Source organism: Pungitius pungitius, chromosome 5, assembly GCF_949316345.1.
Source record: "Pungitius pungitius chromosome 5, fPunPun2.1, whole genome shotgun sequence".
Lineage (NCBI taxonomy): Eukaryota > Metazoa > Chordata > Actinopteri > Perciformes > Gasterosteidae > Pungitius > Pungitius pungitius.
Window position 1 is genome coordinate 3,628,459 of NC_084904.1, and position 18,864 is coordinate 3,647,322.

At 47.6% G+C, this 18,864-nt stretch overlaps 1 protein-coding gene across 1 annotated transcript in view; it reads right to left on the bottom strand.

Annotated features, from left to right (window-relative positions):
* commd10 (COMM domain containing 10) overlaps nucleotides 1-18,864 on the bottom strand; it is a 44,375-nt gene that overhangs the window by 25,317 nt on the left and 194 nt on the right. Inside the window, exons 2-5 of the mRNA XM_037482806.2 lie at nucleotides 18,056-18,146; nucleotides 17,334-17,444; nucleotides 16,595-16,750; nucleotides 14,266-14,376 (exon numbers count right to left, since the gene is read on the bottom strand). Of these exons, the coding sequence (XP_037338703.2) occupies nucleotides 14,266-14,376; nucleotides 16,595-16,750; nucleotides 17,334-17,444; nucleotides 18,056-18,146 (469 nt within the window). The remainder of the gene's footprint in view (nucleotides 1-14,265; nucleotides 14,377-16,594; nucleotides 16,751-17,333; nucleotides 17,445-18,055; nucleotides 18,147-18,864) is intronic.

Genomic DNA, 18,864 nt, shown 5'->3' on the forward strand with positions numbered 1-18,864 from the left:
AATGTTTAGTTTTTTACGAATTGTTGAAATTGTTGAAGTTGAAGTTGGCTCTTGATATTCTGAAATATGGCAGCAAAGGGTGGCCCGAGAAAAGGAAAAAAGAAAAACAATATCCGACCGCCTCAAAGAAACGTCAGCGCTGTGAGAGCCCAGACGATCCATTGTGCGAAAGGGGATCGGACTCGTGTGTCTTTGTGCTCAACAGCAGCCACGGGAAAACCAAGCAGCAAACCATGTCTTTCACCCGATAGTTGAAGCACATCACGACATTCGTCTAAAGGACTTCAACCCGGCACATTGAAAAGCTCCTTTCCATTTGACCGCTTGTTGCATTTCAAAAGCTTCTCTCCAAGTCACTTGACAGCTGAATGGAAAACGCGGGGCTACACCCCCGCCCAGATGACGCCACACCCACCCAGATGACTCCACACCCACCCAGATGACTCCACACCCACCCAGATGACTCCACACCCACCCAGATGACTCCACTGCTCGATGCAGCGGGCCTTTTTTCATGTGAAACCAAGAGCGTGCCGGCTGTCCCCGAGTGTTGATGGAAGCCACCGATGATAGAGCGGTGGCGCCGGGTTGTTCTCCCCCGGCCCCTGACCCACCTAATTGGTTTTCGGTGTTTAAAAAAAAAAAAAGGGGGGGGGCGGGGGGGGGGGGGGGGGGGGGGGGGCGACCGGCGGAGACGTGCCCGCCGGTCGGAGCCGATTCCACATTCAGCGCCCTCCATTATTTACAGCTGACGAGCTGAGGCTTCTCAAATGTGCTCTCCGATTTATAGAGAAACCAGATGTGCGTACACAGGCGTATTCTGTGGAGGGGACGCGCACACACACACACACACACACACGCACACACAGACGCAGGCTTCAGAGTGCATTGAAAGACAACATGACCAGCACACACAGCAAAGAGAATATGTGACCAAAAGGGGGACTTCGACAGTGTGCCTGTGTGAGAGTTAACGGATGTGTGTTTGAGAAAAGGAGAGGGACAGTGTCTCTATGCGTGTGTGTGCGTGTGTGTGTGTGTGGACGTTCAAATTCTTCATATCTTGGACAGACTCTGCACGACTATTCTGACAGCGCAGAAGTACAAACGCTGACGCGAGTTCAGTGGGAGTTTTTGCTCCAAACAATACAGAAAAAGGGGGCTTGTGATCAAAGTTGCAGAATGTCCCAAGGAAACGTCTGTGCGTAACCCGAAGCCATTAAAAGTATGAGGCTCATGCATCCTTGTGCAAATTTGTTGCGCGTGGGGGGAAAAAGGAAATGTCAAACGTCTAATGGACTCAGAGGCGTAAATGTTCAATTTAAATCACGCACAGCGTTTGACGCGGAGCCCGAAACAAAAGAGTTGCTCGAGCTCCCGTTTCCTGTAAAAAAATAAATAAATAGATAAGTAAAGAAGACTCTTTGCAGCTCGGGAAATAGGCCAAACTTCAAGACCTCCTCACGTCTTTCACATCAACGCGTGGAGACAAGCGCCCCAGCCACAACAAACGAGGAGCTCTTCCTTCCTCTCTCGCCTGCACCTGCGGACAGTCGCCCCCCACCCCCCCCCCCCGCCCCCCCCCCGAGCTCCGTTACAAAGACACATGGAGACGCACACTTTCCTCCTCGTGGCGCCAATCAAACATTCAGAACAACTTGCTTTTTGGGACTTTTGACAGCGACATCTTCCTCTGCCCTGCCTATCTGATCCCCTTTTCTTCTGCCGGAAAACAAAACAAAAAAACCGGAAAGAACGCCATCAGGCGCGCGCTTTTGTCAACGCCGCACGGGCAACCTGCCTTTCATTCTCCGTCTCTTCACTAGCGCGATAGTGCTCCGAGCCGGGGCGCCCGCCTCTATTATTAGCGGCGTAATAAGAGGGCTGTGGCTGCGGGGATCTGACAAGGAGATGATAAGAAAAGTGCTTACTCCCCCCCCCCCATCCCCTCCCCGGCTCCTCCTCCATCATTTGGAGGGCGGGTTGCAGCAGCAGATCACGGCGGGCTAATGGCCGGAGAAGATCCCCGCTGCCACAGTAAGTAACACACTTACCGTTACTCAATATGCGGCGGCGTTAACGAGCGCGTCGTTAAATTTGAGGATGCATCCGTTATTCCGCTGCTCCGCCGCGCTGCCGTAAATACCTGCGATCAGGCACGGCGCCGAGTTAAAGAGAAGGAATTAAGAAAGAGTCGGACTTGTCAGAGCCGCGGAGGCCCCCCCCCCCCCCCCCCCCGAGGGCCGCTCTCAGGGTTGAGCTTCTTCTTGTGGACCCACGGCTGCTTTGTTTGAGATTTCATGCCTAAGTGGTTTTGGCAGCTTCGACCAAAACACGTATCGGCAGCCCGGACACCTGGTGACTTCACGGGGGTAGAGACAAGAGTTCAGGCCTTTGGGGAGTCCTCCTGCTCCACAATATGGCCTGGACTCCTTTTGACCATGAAGGCCTTAACAAGGAGGGACATAATGAGTGAAGATCCTCCGTAAAGGAAGATTTTAACTTCATTATAGTGTGGGTCTTATCTTTAGTCAAAAATGTGCAATAATCCGTTATTTCATGTGGAAAGTGTGTGCGCTCAGCTATGGGAGGTCAAGGTAGAAGCAGGACAATATTTTGTAAAAAGAATGCGAAAAATAAAATCGAATGAATCTGCGTCTGTGATCTATTCACATTTTTTTTCATAACTGGATCATTAAAAGCTTTGGACTGTTATTTCAGGGGTGAAGCACATTAACAAGGATATTCAATGCATTGATGAATAGTTTGTAAGATCACGTGATCTCTCTTTTTCTTTGTGCTCCATTTGACGTCTGGGGGCATTTTCCCCAGAGCCAATAACATGGTAAGTACCGACTTGGATAAATCTACCTAAGAGATAAGAAAGGATGCAACATGAAGCCATTCCCATCTAGATTTGACCCATTTTATAAACATTTAGATCAGAATGTATCCCTCTCTCTGTCTACGTGGTTGCGTGCGTAGATGTGCCCAACAATGCGCCCCACACACTGGGGGGGGGATTCAGTCGCATGCGACACCTCACAGATCACCTTCTTTTGCAGATGTAAAAGGTAGGGTGGTGGTCAAAGATGTTTGTTCATAACAGAGAAAGGCTCATTAGTTTGTTTCTGAGATTTGTGTTTGATTTAAAACCATTTTAAAGATCACCACCCCCCTTTGGGCGAATTCCTCAAGCCGGTACCGTGATTTATCTTCAGTGGTGTTTCACCTGAATAATATTCTCTCGCAGCTCTTTTCCTTACCAACTCACGGGGAATAATATCTGCTCCTTAAGCTGCTGCAAGCTCCACCACGCTCCCCGGGTGGCCGTTGTTGTGTGTTTTCGCGGCCTTTTCAATAACAGCAGCAGCAGCGTGTGGCGGCCGGAAAACAAGGCTTGGCGAGCAGCGAGATTGAACCAAAACTGTGGAGCCGTGAGCCTGGCTGCTAAAACAAAGAGTTGAAAACCGCCTTAATAATGTCGTCACACAGACCAGACCAAATCAGGCTGCAGCAGCAGAACCTCACAGTCAAGATATTACTTACTCAGCCATTCTTTTGAGCTTCAGATTTCCGATCTGGTTCTGGCTCCTCCGACGTGAAAGTTCGCTACTTTTCTTTGTTTTACATCATTGTAAATGTAATTATAAAATAGAAAAAAAAGAAGAAGAAGAAAAAAATCTTCCATAAACAGTGCACCTGCCCTTTCAAAGGAGCAGCGTGTGAGATTTAGTGGCATCTAGTGGTGAGGTTTTGTACACATAGTGCAGGTGGATGAGAGGAGAGTATTGACTATGTAATAGTTGAATAGGTAAACAAAAGTGAAACCTAAGTAATAGAATAATCTCTGCTTTACGCCTCTCTGCTATGAATGCTGACACATTAGCGCGTGTTGGTGCATATTCGCGCGCACGTAGTTGGAGGACCTCCGCCCCCGACAAAGAGGGCGGAGGAGAACTACTCTGCATCGCGACAATAAATGACACACGAAACACAGGCGCAGAGGATCCCTGGATCAGGGCCAACCTCTCCAAGCCAACGAAAACGCCGTCATGCACAAATGAAAACGTAGGGATGCATCTGACATTCCATTTCAGTAAAAATCGATCCCACTGAATGCATGTAACTGTGCACACAGGTGTACATACTGTGCCATCGTGCATTGAGACGTTACCGCGGCTCCACTGGGCCCTTCCTAACATCTGCTCCTGTGCGCCTTCGATTCACTACCCCATTATCGGCGGGACACGTGTAATTAAAATGTTACATTTCGCTAATAGCAGGTGACACATGTGGCGCTGTAAACACACAAATTGTCATGGGCCTCGGCTTTCAATGTGATGTTTGGTCCAATTATCGCGAAGACAAATGAGCCCAGCAGATCCGGCGAGAGGGAGGGAGGGAGGGAGGGTGTTCATTAAGGTGTAAAAGGAAATATTTAAAACAGAGGCGAGAGACGGCGAAAAGTGACGTTAAATATTGAAAACATATAGAGGACAGATTGCAGAGATGGCGAGATAATGACAGAAGTAAATTGTACGGCCGAGACAATGACGGAGTGGGAAAAGTGGCCTTTCGTAACTGATGGAGGGATCATTTCCCATCTATTCATATGTCACAGTGACTCATCCTTTAGAGAAGCTAAAAATAGCTTCCTCACTGACTGCACCCACACACACACACACACACAGAGAGACACAATACTTCTTTGCTCTTATTCGTTCTCCTCAACTCAAACCCTGAGCCACATTTAGAGTGTGTGCAGGGGAGGGAAGAGGAGCTAGTTCACAGGTAATAAAGGATGAATATGTTTAAGGGCGGGGGGGGAAGAGAAAAGCTGCAATACATGGCTGAGCATCCAAACACCGCCGGGGCCACATGTTCCTAAATGAGGCCTGAGAGCTTACATGTAACACAGCGTACAGTTCTTCAAACAGAAGCTGTTTTCAACTATTTCATTGCTTATGTCTACAGGAAGGCTTTCTGTAAACACAATGTACACACAACTCCTTTGTTTATGTGTGTATACACACACACACACACACATACACACACTCATTGCCGTGATATCTTCAATAATCAAGGAAAAGCAGAATGGGAGACGGAATCCCACGAGAGCCTCAGTCCAACAGAGAAAAGGATCAGCAAAGACATAATAGTGTGTGCAGTGTGTTCTATTTCAATGGCACCTGACTAAGAGAATATAAGAAAACAAATGTCTGGAAATAGCTTGGCGCTTTCACTTTTTTGTTTGTTCACACCTCCCACACTTCCTAGAGGGAGGGTGCAAACACTGAAAAGGAGACAAATCACATTAAGCATCTTAAAAAAACGCTTGAACCCTGAATTGGGAGGACTGGAGCAGGCAGCTTATCCGTGGGCAGGGAGAGCTCTGCCTGTGCACACTATTTACCCGAGGCTTACTGTTTACAAGACTACCAGCCCCCCCCCCCCCCCCCCCCCCAGCCATGCAACTCCCGTATTTAGGCCAAGCCTACACCATCAAAATCGCAAAAGATTCCACGCGTGAAAGCGGGTTCCTGGGATCCCGGGGAAGATATTAGTCGGTTTCTAAAAGCTTGCCGTCCAAATTCAAAAGTTCACAATTTTGAACAATACGTTCAAATGTTTCATGGACAAGTGTGCTTGAGTTGAGCTGACGGTATGGAAAATTCATATCTAGAAGTGTCAACCGGTTAAAAACTATATTTTCACCCACGCACTTCCTAAAGTTTCTTACCAGAGCATCTTCTCAAACCACAAATAGATGTTTAAAAGCCTCTAAATCAGGACGCCTGACGCTGCAGAGAGAACCGAGAGGCCATGAGTAGCTACGGCTGCTTGTGCTGTTCGCCTGGGACGGAAAGAGAGGTAAGGAGCCGTGTCATGCCGGGCCTCGGGCCGCCGAGCCCCCGTAAGGACCTCCATCCAATCGGAGCTGGGAAACTGTGCTCCAGCCGCCGAGCAGACGCCGCGGGGGGGCGAGCTGTGACGGAGCACGGCGTAAAAAACTGGGCAGTCCTGGTGATGATCAACAAGTGATCGAGCTTTCTTCCCTCCGAATGTCACCCCAGAATTTGACCCACTACCACGTGATTTCAAGGGGGGAAAAAGCCGTGTCGGCCCTTCTAAATCTTCTAAATGCGAGCGGCGTGGCTTAAACAGGAGCCGAGGCCACCGGCAGCGCCTCGCAGCGCCTCGCAGCGCCCCGCCCGGCCGCCGCTGTGCCAGCTCCCACAATAAGTGGCACTCAACCCCTCCAGCACAGGCCTTCGCTTTCGAAATAGTGCGCGTCTTAATGTATTAGCTTGGCAAGGGGCTGGAATGCTGGGGCAGGGGGGGTCGGGTGTGTGTATGTGTGTGTGTGTGTGGGGGGGGGAGGGGGGGGGGGTGTTCACGGGGCAACGAACCGAGCTGTGCGGCGGCGTTTGAGGCTCGCACGGGACGAGTAACGGCCGCTATTCACGGCCGCAGGGCCCGTGTTTTTCCCACTACGTGGCGGAGCCCGAGGATCGCCAGGGCAGCCGGCCTGTGGCCCCGTGGTATGTAGACACTGGCGCTCTCATGCACAAGGACAGGGGAGGGGGGGGGGTGGGCGGGGGCGAAAAAAAGGAACGTGTGAGAAAGAGAGTTGGGTGAGTTTACAGTACAGCTTGGAGCAGGAGACGATGTCGGCTGCCCCTTCGATAAAGAACGAACCCTAAACATGGTAAACACGCTGCAGTTATGGTAAGAGACAATGATGTTATTTCCCTTGGTTGGAGAAGTCACCTGGGTCAGATATTTATTTAGTATTAGAATTGGGTACATCTTGGAATGTAACCGTTTGGCTCGTTTTTGGATCCTGTTTGTGAACCTCATGACGAAGTCTTGCACAACACAACATACAGATGCACTGTTTTCAACAATTCACCACCAATTTAATTCACAATCTTGTCCACTATTTCTGACCGGGATACTGAGGCCGCTGTATTGTATTGAAAGACGCGGTGGGCCGTACCGAAAGGTATCAGAACCCAACCAGTGATAAGCCCACAGAGCGTCTTCTAAAGCAGCTCTTTTAACTTCCAAGTAGACGATTGAATCTAAGAGGCACCGGTGACACATTGTTGACACAGGCGGAGCAAGAACTATCATTGCATGTGGGATGACAACCCACTCATTATTATCATTATTCAAAGGGAAAAAGCCTAACGCTCACATCCCTCCATTGGCATAATATCCCGTCTCTGCGTGTTGCATGAAATGCAGCACAAGGCGGAAAAAAATAAAGAATACCCCCCAAAAATATGCTCGGACCTGTTAATGATGTGATCAGAAATATCTGCGTCAGTACAAACATTCTGCATTTAAATGAACAGCATTTTTACACAGTGTGTGTGTGTGTGCGTGTGTGTTTGTGACTACAAGTCAACTTCCAGTGGAATGAATGGATGTGATTGGGCTCCATGCTGCAATCAGTGCGTCTTGTTAAAACTAATATAGATTCCCCACTCTGGCACAGTTCATCCAAGAGGCAGAGCAGCCTCTCCCAAATACACCACACACACACACACACACACACACACACACACAGAAATCAGAGTCTTAAGCACTCGCCGTCTTAAGCAGTCTCTTTCCATCGCTACCGGCTACGGCAAAGCAGCACCACATTATCAGGGGATTAATGATTACTTCACAAACTGCGTGTGAGACAAACCAACGCAGAATCCCGCCCCCCCAGAGAAATAAAAGCTGATCACAGGACTGAGAGATGTGAAGAAAAAAAAAGAAGAAGGGAGGGACGTTAAATTAACGAGAATTAAAAGGGGGTTCGCAGTTGGATTCGGGGGGGGCTGATGGCTCCCCTTTCTGGGTGTCAAGGCGTCAACATCCAAACATCCCAAAACCCCCTCGGGTGCCTTTAGAGAGGCAAAAGAATCTGGAAGAAGGACTGGCTGGGGAAAAACAGGAGAGCAGGTTAGGGGAGATACAGAGAGTGTGTAATAGGGGGGGGGGAGGCTCAATGGGTGCTCCCCCCCTCCCAACGCAGAAAAGGCATGACATCATCGTATGGCGAGGAGCCGGGGAGAGAGAGAGAGAGAGAGAGAGGGACGAGAGCACCCACAGTCGTCCATTTCACCTCCCGGGGCCCACCCTCTGCAACGGATAAGAGCCCAACAATGCGCCCCCCAATGAATGCCATCCCCAAATCCCACAGGAGAGAAAAAAAAAAAAATCACCAGTGGGAACGGGTGAGGTGGAGGGGAGAGAGACGGAGGAAATAGACACAGAGAGGGAGATGAAGACGGAGCGAGAGAGAAAGGGAGACCCTTAAAAAGATGTGCACACAAAGCAACAAAGCATCCTGGGACATGTAGAGCAAGGCAAGTGGAGGTTGGGGACAAAGGCGCCTTTGTCCCCCGCAGGCTGGTGGGTGGTTGGGCGCGAGGGATTTTTTTTTTTCTTTTACATGGGAGTCCTGCGATGTATTGATCGGGATCCTGTAATCCGTGCGGCAATCAATGGGAAATAGTTGGCTCGGTGAGGGACGGGGGGCGGGGGGGGGGCTTGGCGCCAGTAGTTCCAGGGAGCTTCTGAGAGGCCGCACTCGAGGTTTTGGGCCCGCCCGACCCCGGATCGGACCCTCCGATCACAGCGCCTCCTGACGGCGGGAGTGGAGGCGGGACACTTGAACGCATCCCTCACCGCACGGCGTCAATGAATGAAAGTCACGGCCGGGGGGGGGGGGGGGGGGCACTCCATTCGTGCGTTTCCGCGCGGAGACAAAAAAAAAAAAAAAAAGGAGCTTCCGCTCCTCCTCGCGATTACAACACCGACGCTGGATGCCAGAACAGAGGAAATGAATTAGAATGACGAGAAGGGAAGTCTTTCATGTCTGAGGCTTTGACAACAAACAAACGAAAACAAGCAGGCTCCCACACACCAGAGTAAGTTGGCTCGTGATTCGGGGAGCCAGCTGGGGACAACTTGACACAAGATGGAAGCTTCGCCTCATGAATACGCCACAGATAAAAGAAGAGGAAGAAGGAAGTGCGTTTTCAACGTTTATTTTGGGGATCAGTGAAAATCGAAAGAGGAGGACGTCGCAAAAAGTGGCGGCAGGGGAAGTGTTGAAGTGGAATGGAGCTCGTGAGAGGGAAATAAACTGATTGGACATGGACGCCCGTGAGAAAATACACCATGAAACGAGAGGGCGCCATCGATCAAGTGAAAGCACACTGAACTACTTTGGCTTCGTATCCAAATGGTACAGAAGGGAAGAAACGTTTCTGCAAGAAAATAAATATATCGATTTGGTCAATGTGACATTTGAGTGCAGATCCACAAAGTTGAGATGCAAGTTTACTTCAATTTGTACTGGGGGGGGGGGGGGGGGGGAGTACAGATTGGACACAAGACGATGCCGCTTACCTTTAACCTTTGACCTCGGTGGTAAACATTAGAGGAAGCCCGGGACTGACCTCGTTGGTCATTTTTATGATGGCAAAACAATTAATTGGACCACAGAAAGTGATGCATTATATAATACAAAATCATATTTTCCATAATTTCCTAAAAATAAAATACAGAAAATTCCATTTTAGAGAAAAATGAAGGACTTGAGTGCTGCTATTTAAAAGAAATTCATACAGCAGCCTACAAAGTAATTATCAACTTCTGATGCTGGCGTCCTGTCGACGGGGGGGAGCGTCTTTGTTCACACGTTGTGATGGAAAGAAAAATCCGTGTCGGATTCTGACTTGGAGCCACGTCGGGTCCGCCGTTCCCTTTTGCAGTGTTGAAACCCCGAAGGGCTTTGTCAGTGTCAATTCCCATCAAGCCAGTCCACAGCCATCAGTTAAACATCTCCTCTGAAGTCCGAGCCAGCAAGCGGAGGCGACATCGGCTCTCTGGCTCCCAACCCCCGGGCCCCACGCGGCCCGGCGTGTCCACGCCAAGCGCTGAGGTCGGCGGTGGACGCCTCGCGAGCGGATGTTCTGCATTACGAATGTCAGCCGCCTCTCGTTTGGCGGACCAGTGGCTCGGTTTAATGCCACAGGAGAGAGAGAGAGAGAGAGAGAGAGAGAGAGAGAGAGAGAGAGAGGTGGGATTTTAACTCGGCATCAGGGTGCCTAAAACAAGAAGATGAAAAGAAGAGGGCGAAGGCAACGGAGACAGTGAGCCAGCACGCCATCGGACTCTCGGGGGAGAAGTGGTCGTGCCTGTGTTTTCCACACCTCGGGTTGAGCATTTTGCCCGCCGCCATCTTGGTTTTTTTTTTTTTTTTTTCAAACCAGAATTGACGCTAGAGGTCGTAGCTACCAAAGAGCAACGTCGGACGCCTGATTAATTCATTTCAGGTGTGCAGGAATAACTTGAAACATACAATACTACATGCTCGTCTACCCCCCCCCCCCCCCCCCCCGCGAGTGATGCTACGCGCCAATTTAAAACTACAAAGACCGACGGCGCCAGATGTTTTAGGTACTGAGAAGAATGTGATCCCCTCTCATTAAAAGCATCCTCGTTACCTCAGCATCAAACCCCGGACCGGCTCTCTCGCTCTCATACCCGGATGTTTTTACTGCCATAGGATGTGTTATGGATGCTGCAGAGTCTACGCCCACTAATGGCATTCATGATTACCTTGATCATATATGGAATGGTTTATTCATAATGTTGCTCTTATTGTGTTATTTTTAGCTTAATGTTCACAGACCATGATTGTTGGCAGCTCTGTCAGAGACACAGTTGTTTTGAATGGTTGTGCTCTCACTCAGGCTTTCACCACTCAGGTTTCTTCTTCTTCAACCCCGTCTCACATAATTGTTGCGTGTCGGTTCCTGTGCGATTTTGGCACAGAGGCAGATATGTGATCATTTGGTCTCAGTCTGTATCTCCTGTGCAACATCTTTGTGTGTCACATTGTGTGTGAGGCCTCCTTTTCCTCAGCAAAAGACTGTAATTGGGACAGATTTAACGTGACCGATTAACTACACAATAACAATAAAAGTGTTGTGCGAGTGAGTTGTTTGTGAGCCGCGCACCGCTGCATGCGTTGCCGTTTTTACTCGCTTCTCTTCGAGGGCACAGAGACCAGATCTCTTCAGACAGCACACCTCGGAATTAAAAAGGCCTGGATTGTGTGGGCCTACTAGTGTTACAAGGTCTGAGCAGTTGGTAAAAGAAGTGGTCGGGATGGTGTGCTTAAAACACAGATACAAACGCACACTCCTGGTGCTCCTGTTGCTAATGAAAGGGAAGCTCTGCACACCATCGACGCAACTTTCCAAACAGTACATGCTTCTATACTACTACTATGATGCCATTAATACATTAGTTCACATCTAATTAAAAAGCTCTCCGTCTGTCCAGATGTCTCTTATCCAGGGAACCATTGATCCGATCGACTTCACATTAGCCGGGGACCCGAGGGAGTGCTTCTGTCGAGTTCAGTGCGCGAGAATATTCCTATCATGGAGCCCTGAATGCGATTCTGCAGCCAAAGTCTCCTCCACTTCCCTGGAGAGAACGTTCCACCAGTCTAACCACGAGGACCTGGATCTTCCTCCTGTGTGATCTGATAATCACTTATATCGCAAATAAGGTTACCATCCAAAGAATCAAAATGTGTTCATTTGCAACGTAACCCTGGCACATCTCTCTGGGTAGTAAATGAAGTGCTGCAGAGCATCACTCTTAATTAATTACAAGTAAACAGTAAGCAGGTGAGTTGGGTACTTTGCTGCGTGCTTCTGGGCCTTTTGAAAAGTCATTTCTGGGAACAATGAGTTAGAACATTGCCTGATGGTAAAGCCCTCAGGTGTATTTGTTTTTTTTTTAATTCACTGGAGTAAGCGCGAGCTGGCCGTCTGGCGCACCTGTGTCATGGCAGGTGTATTGCTGAGGACCTTGAAAGAAGCACAGTGTTGAGTGTGAGGTTGTTTGTGCGAGGGGCCCAATATCGATGAGCACTGCGCTGCTTCCTCATCGTCTTCCTTCAACCTCCGTGCTCAATCCTCTTTTTAGACGCCTCGGCTGCTTCTCTTTCGGGAAAACAAACGAGCTACGCGGCAGGTCTCGCGTCGTACATACAATAATTGAGGGAAAAAGGGGAGAATCTCGTGAAGAACAAATCCCGGACAATAACTGCGTCTATGAAAACAGAAACACCTAAAAGCACCAACGCGTCCGCCCTTAATTGTCCGAATGTGTCGTCTAAACATGTCCTCCAATGTGCTGCAGATACAATGTGTCACATATTGTTTAGTGAAGGAGATGTGAAGCTCCGCGGCAGTCCTCCTCCTCCTCGGGGGGGGGGGGGGGCGCTAATGAAGCAGCTCCGATGGGGGAGTCTCAGGAAATCAATAACACACCGACGACCACCCTCACCTGTTCCTCTCCTTCCCTTTCATTTTCTCTCCTTTATTCTCTGTTATCATTCTCTCACTGTGTGTCTTTGTATTAAGCTCATCCCTCCGCCCTTCTACCCCCCCCCCCCCTCCCTCCCTTGACCCCCCCCCCCCCCATCGCTCCTTTCTATTGGACAGTTAGCACGGCGGATGTTGTGAATCTAACCGCGTAATTAGCATGGCTCTTGCAGCTGAATTTCGTTGTATTCGCGAGTAATTTACTCCTCAGTCATGGGAGCCGCAGTGTTTTGACATTCGGGGGGGGAAAACTGCAGCGAGAGTTTGGAGGGAAACAAACTCACTGTCGGGAAAATGTAAAGCGAAAACACAGGTGCAAATGTCAAAAATAAAAACTGTATTAACACAAAGTGAAACGAGGTGTCCTCCCCATCGCTCAGAGGGACGCTGTCCGACCTGTGAGGCAACAGTGCCCCCTGCAGGGCGGCGGGGGAGCTAAACCGCAGAGATGTTCAGTGAAGTTGGTCGCTCTACACTTTTAATCAGCCCCCCCACCCCCACCACCACCCCCTAGCTATCTCCTCCCACAAGGGGAATTGTATGAGTGGATTTAAATAAATTAATGCCTCTTCTGCCAGCCTTGGTAAAACACAGCAGAAAATAGCCCAAAACAAAAAAAAAACAGAATAAAATAAACACAACCGCTGTCACGTTCGGAGGGATAAAGAAAAACCTCCGGTTCAAGTCTATAGGCCCACATTTAGGGCGGCAGCGATTTGAATATGTCATGCCAAATTCCACATTTAGGCTGAGCCGGCATTCTCTGGGGACTGAATACAAAGCAGCGTGCAAGAAAGACACTTGACTAGTCAGCTGGAACAATGCTATCCAGGCTCAGCTCCTCCATTTTGAGCCCAGGCCTGCTTTGAAAAGAAAGCAGTGAAAACTAAATATAAATTTTAAAAAATACAGCTTCCACACCAATAAACGGCAGCCCTGCGTAGCATTTACAATCTTCAGAATATGTCGCAAATATTTGTCAAAGCATCAAAGGCACTTGACCCATTTCATCTCACTAAGTATTTGGCCACATCGGAGGTTGTTAGAAGAAAGGAAACAATAAGTCGGAGTAAAAGACACGGCCCATCGAGGTCTCACTCCTTCTGCTCCGGGGCAAACAGAGCAATCATGTCTCCCGGCACATGAGGTCTGGCCTATTGGAGTAACTACATAGCATTAGCTAATTGGGATCCAAACAAACTCCACCGAGTACCATTGAATGGGAGCCGGGAAACGCTACAGCGGAAGATCTAAAGTCCAAACCATATTCGTTTCATGTTCCCTCGGCGTTCTTCTTTTCTTCATACAAATATTTAGGGCACGGCTTAATTAGAACGCCGCACCGAGATCCCTTTTGTACTGTGCTGCTGTAAATTGACTCCATGCAGAGAACCGGTGCCTACATACGCATCCCTAACGACCACAATAAGGCGAACATCCAGACTCAATCTTAATGTGTTGTCAACCAGCCCGGAATACGGAGCATATATGGACACATTTGAACCGAGTCCCCTCCTATGAACGCATCCACCGTCCAATCGTAGCTACAGAGAAAGTCTCCCGAGAGAACAGAAAAACCCTGGGAGGTTTCCACTAACAAGCTCCCAGATCTGTGCAGCCAGATGTGCGTCTACCTCTGGGTCAAAACAGACACCAGCGGGATTAGCATCAATTAGCAAAGGACGACGGGGCAGATTGGGGATGCTTCTCAAACGGCATGAGCACAAAACAGTTCTCTGTAATCACACGTTGTGGATCATGTTTAATTGGGTGAATGGTGAAAACCAGCGACAGCGCGCGTGTGCGTGTGTGTGTGTGTGTACGCTTGAGGGTGTGTCCGCGTTCATACCTCCGAGTTGTCATCGTGAAGCCCCAGTTGGAGGACGGCGCTGGGAGACTTGAGTCGGGCTTGGCTGGACTGGGCCATCTGCAGGTTCAACTGCCAGCCGACGTACTCCAGCTGCAACGCACAAACGCAGCCAGTCCGGCCCACTTAACACAAGCCAATCCAAGAAATTATAATTATAATAATATAATTATTTAATTATTATTATTTCCCAAGAAATAACGTCCTGATTTCTTCAGAAATATGGATATCAATGTGTGTATTGGTGTTGTATTAAGGCCTTTTGACCCTCATTACGCAAGCATTCCTATTGTTTTATTCACACAGAGCTCTTTTTCGAAGCATTACATCACTGAACTTTATAATTTAATCATCATCGGAGAAAACATGCAGATAAAACAGCTGAGAATTAGTCCGATTTTTTTTTTAACCTTTCTTCAAAGAAATTCAGCTGTCTGGTATGAAGCTGCCCGTGAAGAATATTTAGCAAATAATGGATTAATTGCGATCGGTCAATAAAACAAGATAGAGAACCCCCAAAATATTCAATTTACTATAACTTAATACAAGCAAAATGACTCCATTTGACTTGCAGATTTTCTGACTTCACACTGTATTCATGATAATAAGTGATTTTCTCTCTTGTTTGTTCCTTTTTTCTAAATGAAGAATAGACAGCCAACCTTGAAAAAGAAACATTCCTCTAGTTGAAGTGTTAAACGGCTTGTTGGCTGACCATGGACTGAACCGATGACATCGACCAGAACTTAAGAGCAGTCACTGTGTCAGAACACTGAATATGGTAATTATTAGGCATTAAATTGAACTCTGTGGAACTTTACTTTATCTCCTCTAAGTTTTAAGACACCTTGTGTCCAAGCTGTCAGTCCATAACTCTCAGGCAGCTGTAGCTGCGCTGTGATGGATTAGCGGCACTGAGTCAAGGCGGGCCAGTGAAGTGTTTTATGATGCAGGCGGAGGCCGTGGTAATAAACCATGTGTGACTTATAGGGCTCAGATGCTCCCGGAGCATCCGAACAGACAGGTGTGAGGTGGGGAAGGGCCGGGCCACTGTCGAACCGCCGGGACAGCGTCCGCATTAGCATGAATAAACATTGCAGCCACATGATGTCTCGCTTATTATCGGGAACACGTGAACGTTTATCCAGCATGATTTGTGCCTGTGTTTTGTGCTCCGTCGTGTTCCTATTTTGGTGGGTGTGTGGTCGGGCACAATGCCGGCAGCAGTTCTGTCATTTAAAAGGAGAAAAAAAAAATAAGAAAAGCAAGCAGGTAACCGAAAGGTGTCCGCACTGTTCAGCGCAGACAAAGACAAATTTCTTAATTCTCCTGAAAGCAGCATTGTTGATTAAAACAGCAGCGGTGCTAATCAATCAGACCACTGGCAGAGAGCAGCGGTAAGAATAACCTCCTGTCGAGTGCAGCCGGGAAAGCTAATTCCAAAGAGCAATGCACCTCAACAAAGATCGTTATGGAGAGAAATTGGTCCCCAAAGCGTTTCAAGTTGTCTTGCTGGCTCAAAATTTCACACACCAATGCAACCAAACGCCACAATGACATATGATTTGTGTGATAAATGAATACAAACACAGTGTATATAGGTGGAAAGCTTAAGTTGGGTGAGATTTATTTATATATTGTATTGTTTCAACTCAGTTGGTAAATGTAACGTATTTGAGAAAAGCATTTGTCAATGTGGTTTTGTTGCACTCTGGGTCAGCGTTCAAACGAGTATTCGTCTGTTCTGGGATGACCTGTCCCTTCGACATCTAGTTTGATCTGTGTTTAATTGGTGGCAACGATTTAGAAAAGTTACCCGTGTACGTTTTAGAGTCAATGAAAAGGCAGAGGTCGTTTCCGGGTACAATGGCTGTCACGGCCTTCTGCTGCAGCAACAAATCCATGGGGGGACCCAGGCAGGGGAGAGGTCTGATGTGACTGATGGTTACATGCTGCTCATTTACATGCTGTTAGATCTTAATTCCCTTGACTTTGTAAGGAATTCTGTTTGATGTGTCAGTGCTTTATCCAGCTATTGGAAAGAATTTTTAAAGATGAATGTGACAACTTGTGAGCTGAGAAGGAACTCTTTGTAAGCCAAAACGCTGGCATTAATTCACACAAAAGCAGGTCAGTCTGGATCGTGTCAATTTAGTATCAAGTGATTGTAATGTTGCCATTAAACAGTGCTCGGTTCAAAATAAGATTAAAAAGAAGCGTCTGGGAGAGGAATGATCTTACGCGGCGGTGACGTCCTCGGGTTGAGGTCTGCGCTTGTGAGAGCTCCCTGATGGTTGTTTATCAAACTCACCTTCTTCGGGGCAAAGGTATTGTGCTTTAGTTTCTCCACCAGCTCGGGTCCGGCCGCGGCCCAGGTTAGAGAGAACACCTCGGCCTTTTCAGGGTTTAGATGAACCGCCTCCAGCTGCTGCTGCAGAGAGGTCGGCTTCACATTATAATACACCGCCTAAAGAGGAGGGGAGACCCGGGTCAGAGCAGTAGCTTTACCCGCCATCCACCGAGTCTTATCGGTTACACAGTTAGCTGCAACTTGCAAGTTAGTCTGTAACCTACGCAACTCTAGACACCTAACAACGGTAAACTGATGATACAACAGCGACCCCTGCTGGAGAAATTGGCTCACAACGTGATCCACACTAACAGAGACTAAAGCTACGGGCCAATTTCTATCTGTCTGGCGTTCTTTGGGAAAAATATATATTTTAGCAAAGCAGAAAAATAGTTATTTTACATAATTGTTTTTTGGTTTCCTAGAGGTAAATATCAATGGTCTGTCTGCACTGAAATAAAATAATTGGAGGGTGCTAAAGTATTGTGGTCATACAGAACATTGTTTGCAGAACAGCTAATACCTAATGTTGAACCCTCAAAGTCATTATATTTAAGTAAGAAAAGTAAATGTGCAGTATTAACAAATACAACTTATTTTTCACAAATAACTCATATCTAGACAAATTACGCTATGAAGAAAAATAAAACCCACAGACAAATGTCAGATGACCGCGGCCCCTTCCCCCCCCCCCCCTCACCTGCTCCAATATAAAGGCAGCGGTTTCCAGGACTAGATTCAGAGCCTGTTTATCCAATGAGAGCGCAGATTGAAGTTTCTCTTCCTCCTCCTCACTGAATGTCCGCTCACCCTGTGGAGACGACATGATTCACTCTGTGTTTTCAAGAACTTCAAGAATGAATGAAAAGCAAATATTTGACTGATATGCAACAACCTTTCAAAATACACGAATATGATATATTTCTAGAATAGATATGTATTCTGGCCTCTGACACCCAGGTAATGTCCAACAGTTCAAATTCAATTTGGACATTACGCACGTTTACGCCGTGTGAACACATCTTTTCCGCAAAATTAACATTAGCAGTGTCTCTACGTATGATGTGTAACAGGAAGCCACGTCAAACTAGTCGGGGTACACCTGTGCTTTGACAGGTTTTTATGTCTTTAAAATATTCTCATTTAAACAAACAGTGTGTTAGTTTCCCTCAACACTGCAACAAAAAAAAGAACTCAACGTGTACATTGTTCTTCGCATTACTGACTGGAAATCTGACAGCCAGTAAAATGTTGTGAAAAGCCTGTGTGAACAGTGTCAGGCATGTGAGTGCATTCATTAGAGCAGAGTGTGACTGATGCTCCAGTGAGTCATTATGCATGCGCCGCTCTCTGTGGCACTACAGCTTTGCAGCGAGAGCCTCTCGTCTTTGGCTCGGTTTACAGCGTGTGCAGTCTCCACACCTTCAGATGAAGCTTTTGAGTGATGCGGGAGATCAGCCTGGAGAACTTGTTCACATCAATCGCGTTGATGAAAGTCACCGCTTCTTTTATGCTGTTTCGGAGAGAGAAGGGTGGTGAGTGTTGATGGCGGCTGCGTAGAAAGCACTCTGATCTTTTAGTTAATAAACAAATTCACGGCTCCCCGCCAGAGTACGATGTCATACATGACTGGTGCGTCACGCTGGCTGTTTGTTTCAAAGGCACATCTATACACTGACAACAAACACACATGAACTATAAGCAATACAGCAGTGACACCCTATAGCATCATATACAGTAGTGGCTATATATTGCAATAGGTTCCGTTGGGACGTTATTATTTTTTAAATATTCTATCATATGGAGAGCTCTTACATTGAAAAACATTAGATTTTGTCTCTGGCAAACAACAATGTTTTTTTTAATTTTCCAATTCAAATGATCAGTTCTGTTACATTTAAGAGGTTTCCACGCGCACACCACATCGTCACGCTGGATCACACAACTTCCAACCCTGCAAAGTGTTGGAAGTTACAGGTCTGATTGCCCCTCTCCATCTAGTTTTTAAAAAAGTGCATCATAGCTACATGTTTTGGAGGCAAAAAAACTTTAGTTTGCAAAGTAATTTGCAAAAATGTAGAAATGCAAAGCTTAATGAGGACAGCAGCTACAAAACCCCTTCCAAAGCTAGTGTGAGGTTTTTGCAAAGGTCCATTAACGCAACAAATCCCAATACCGGGAACCTTTTACGGGATTTGGCTACAGGTATTGTCACGAAAGCAAACGTTACA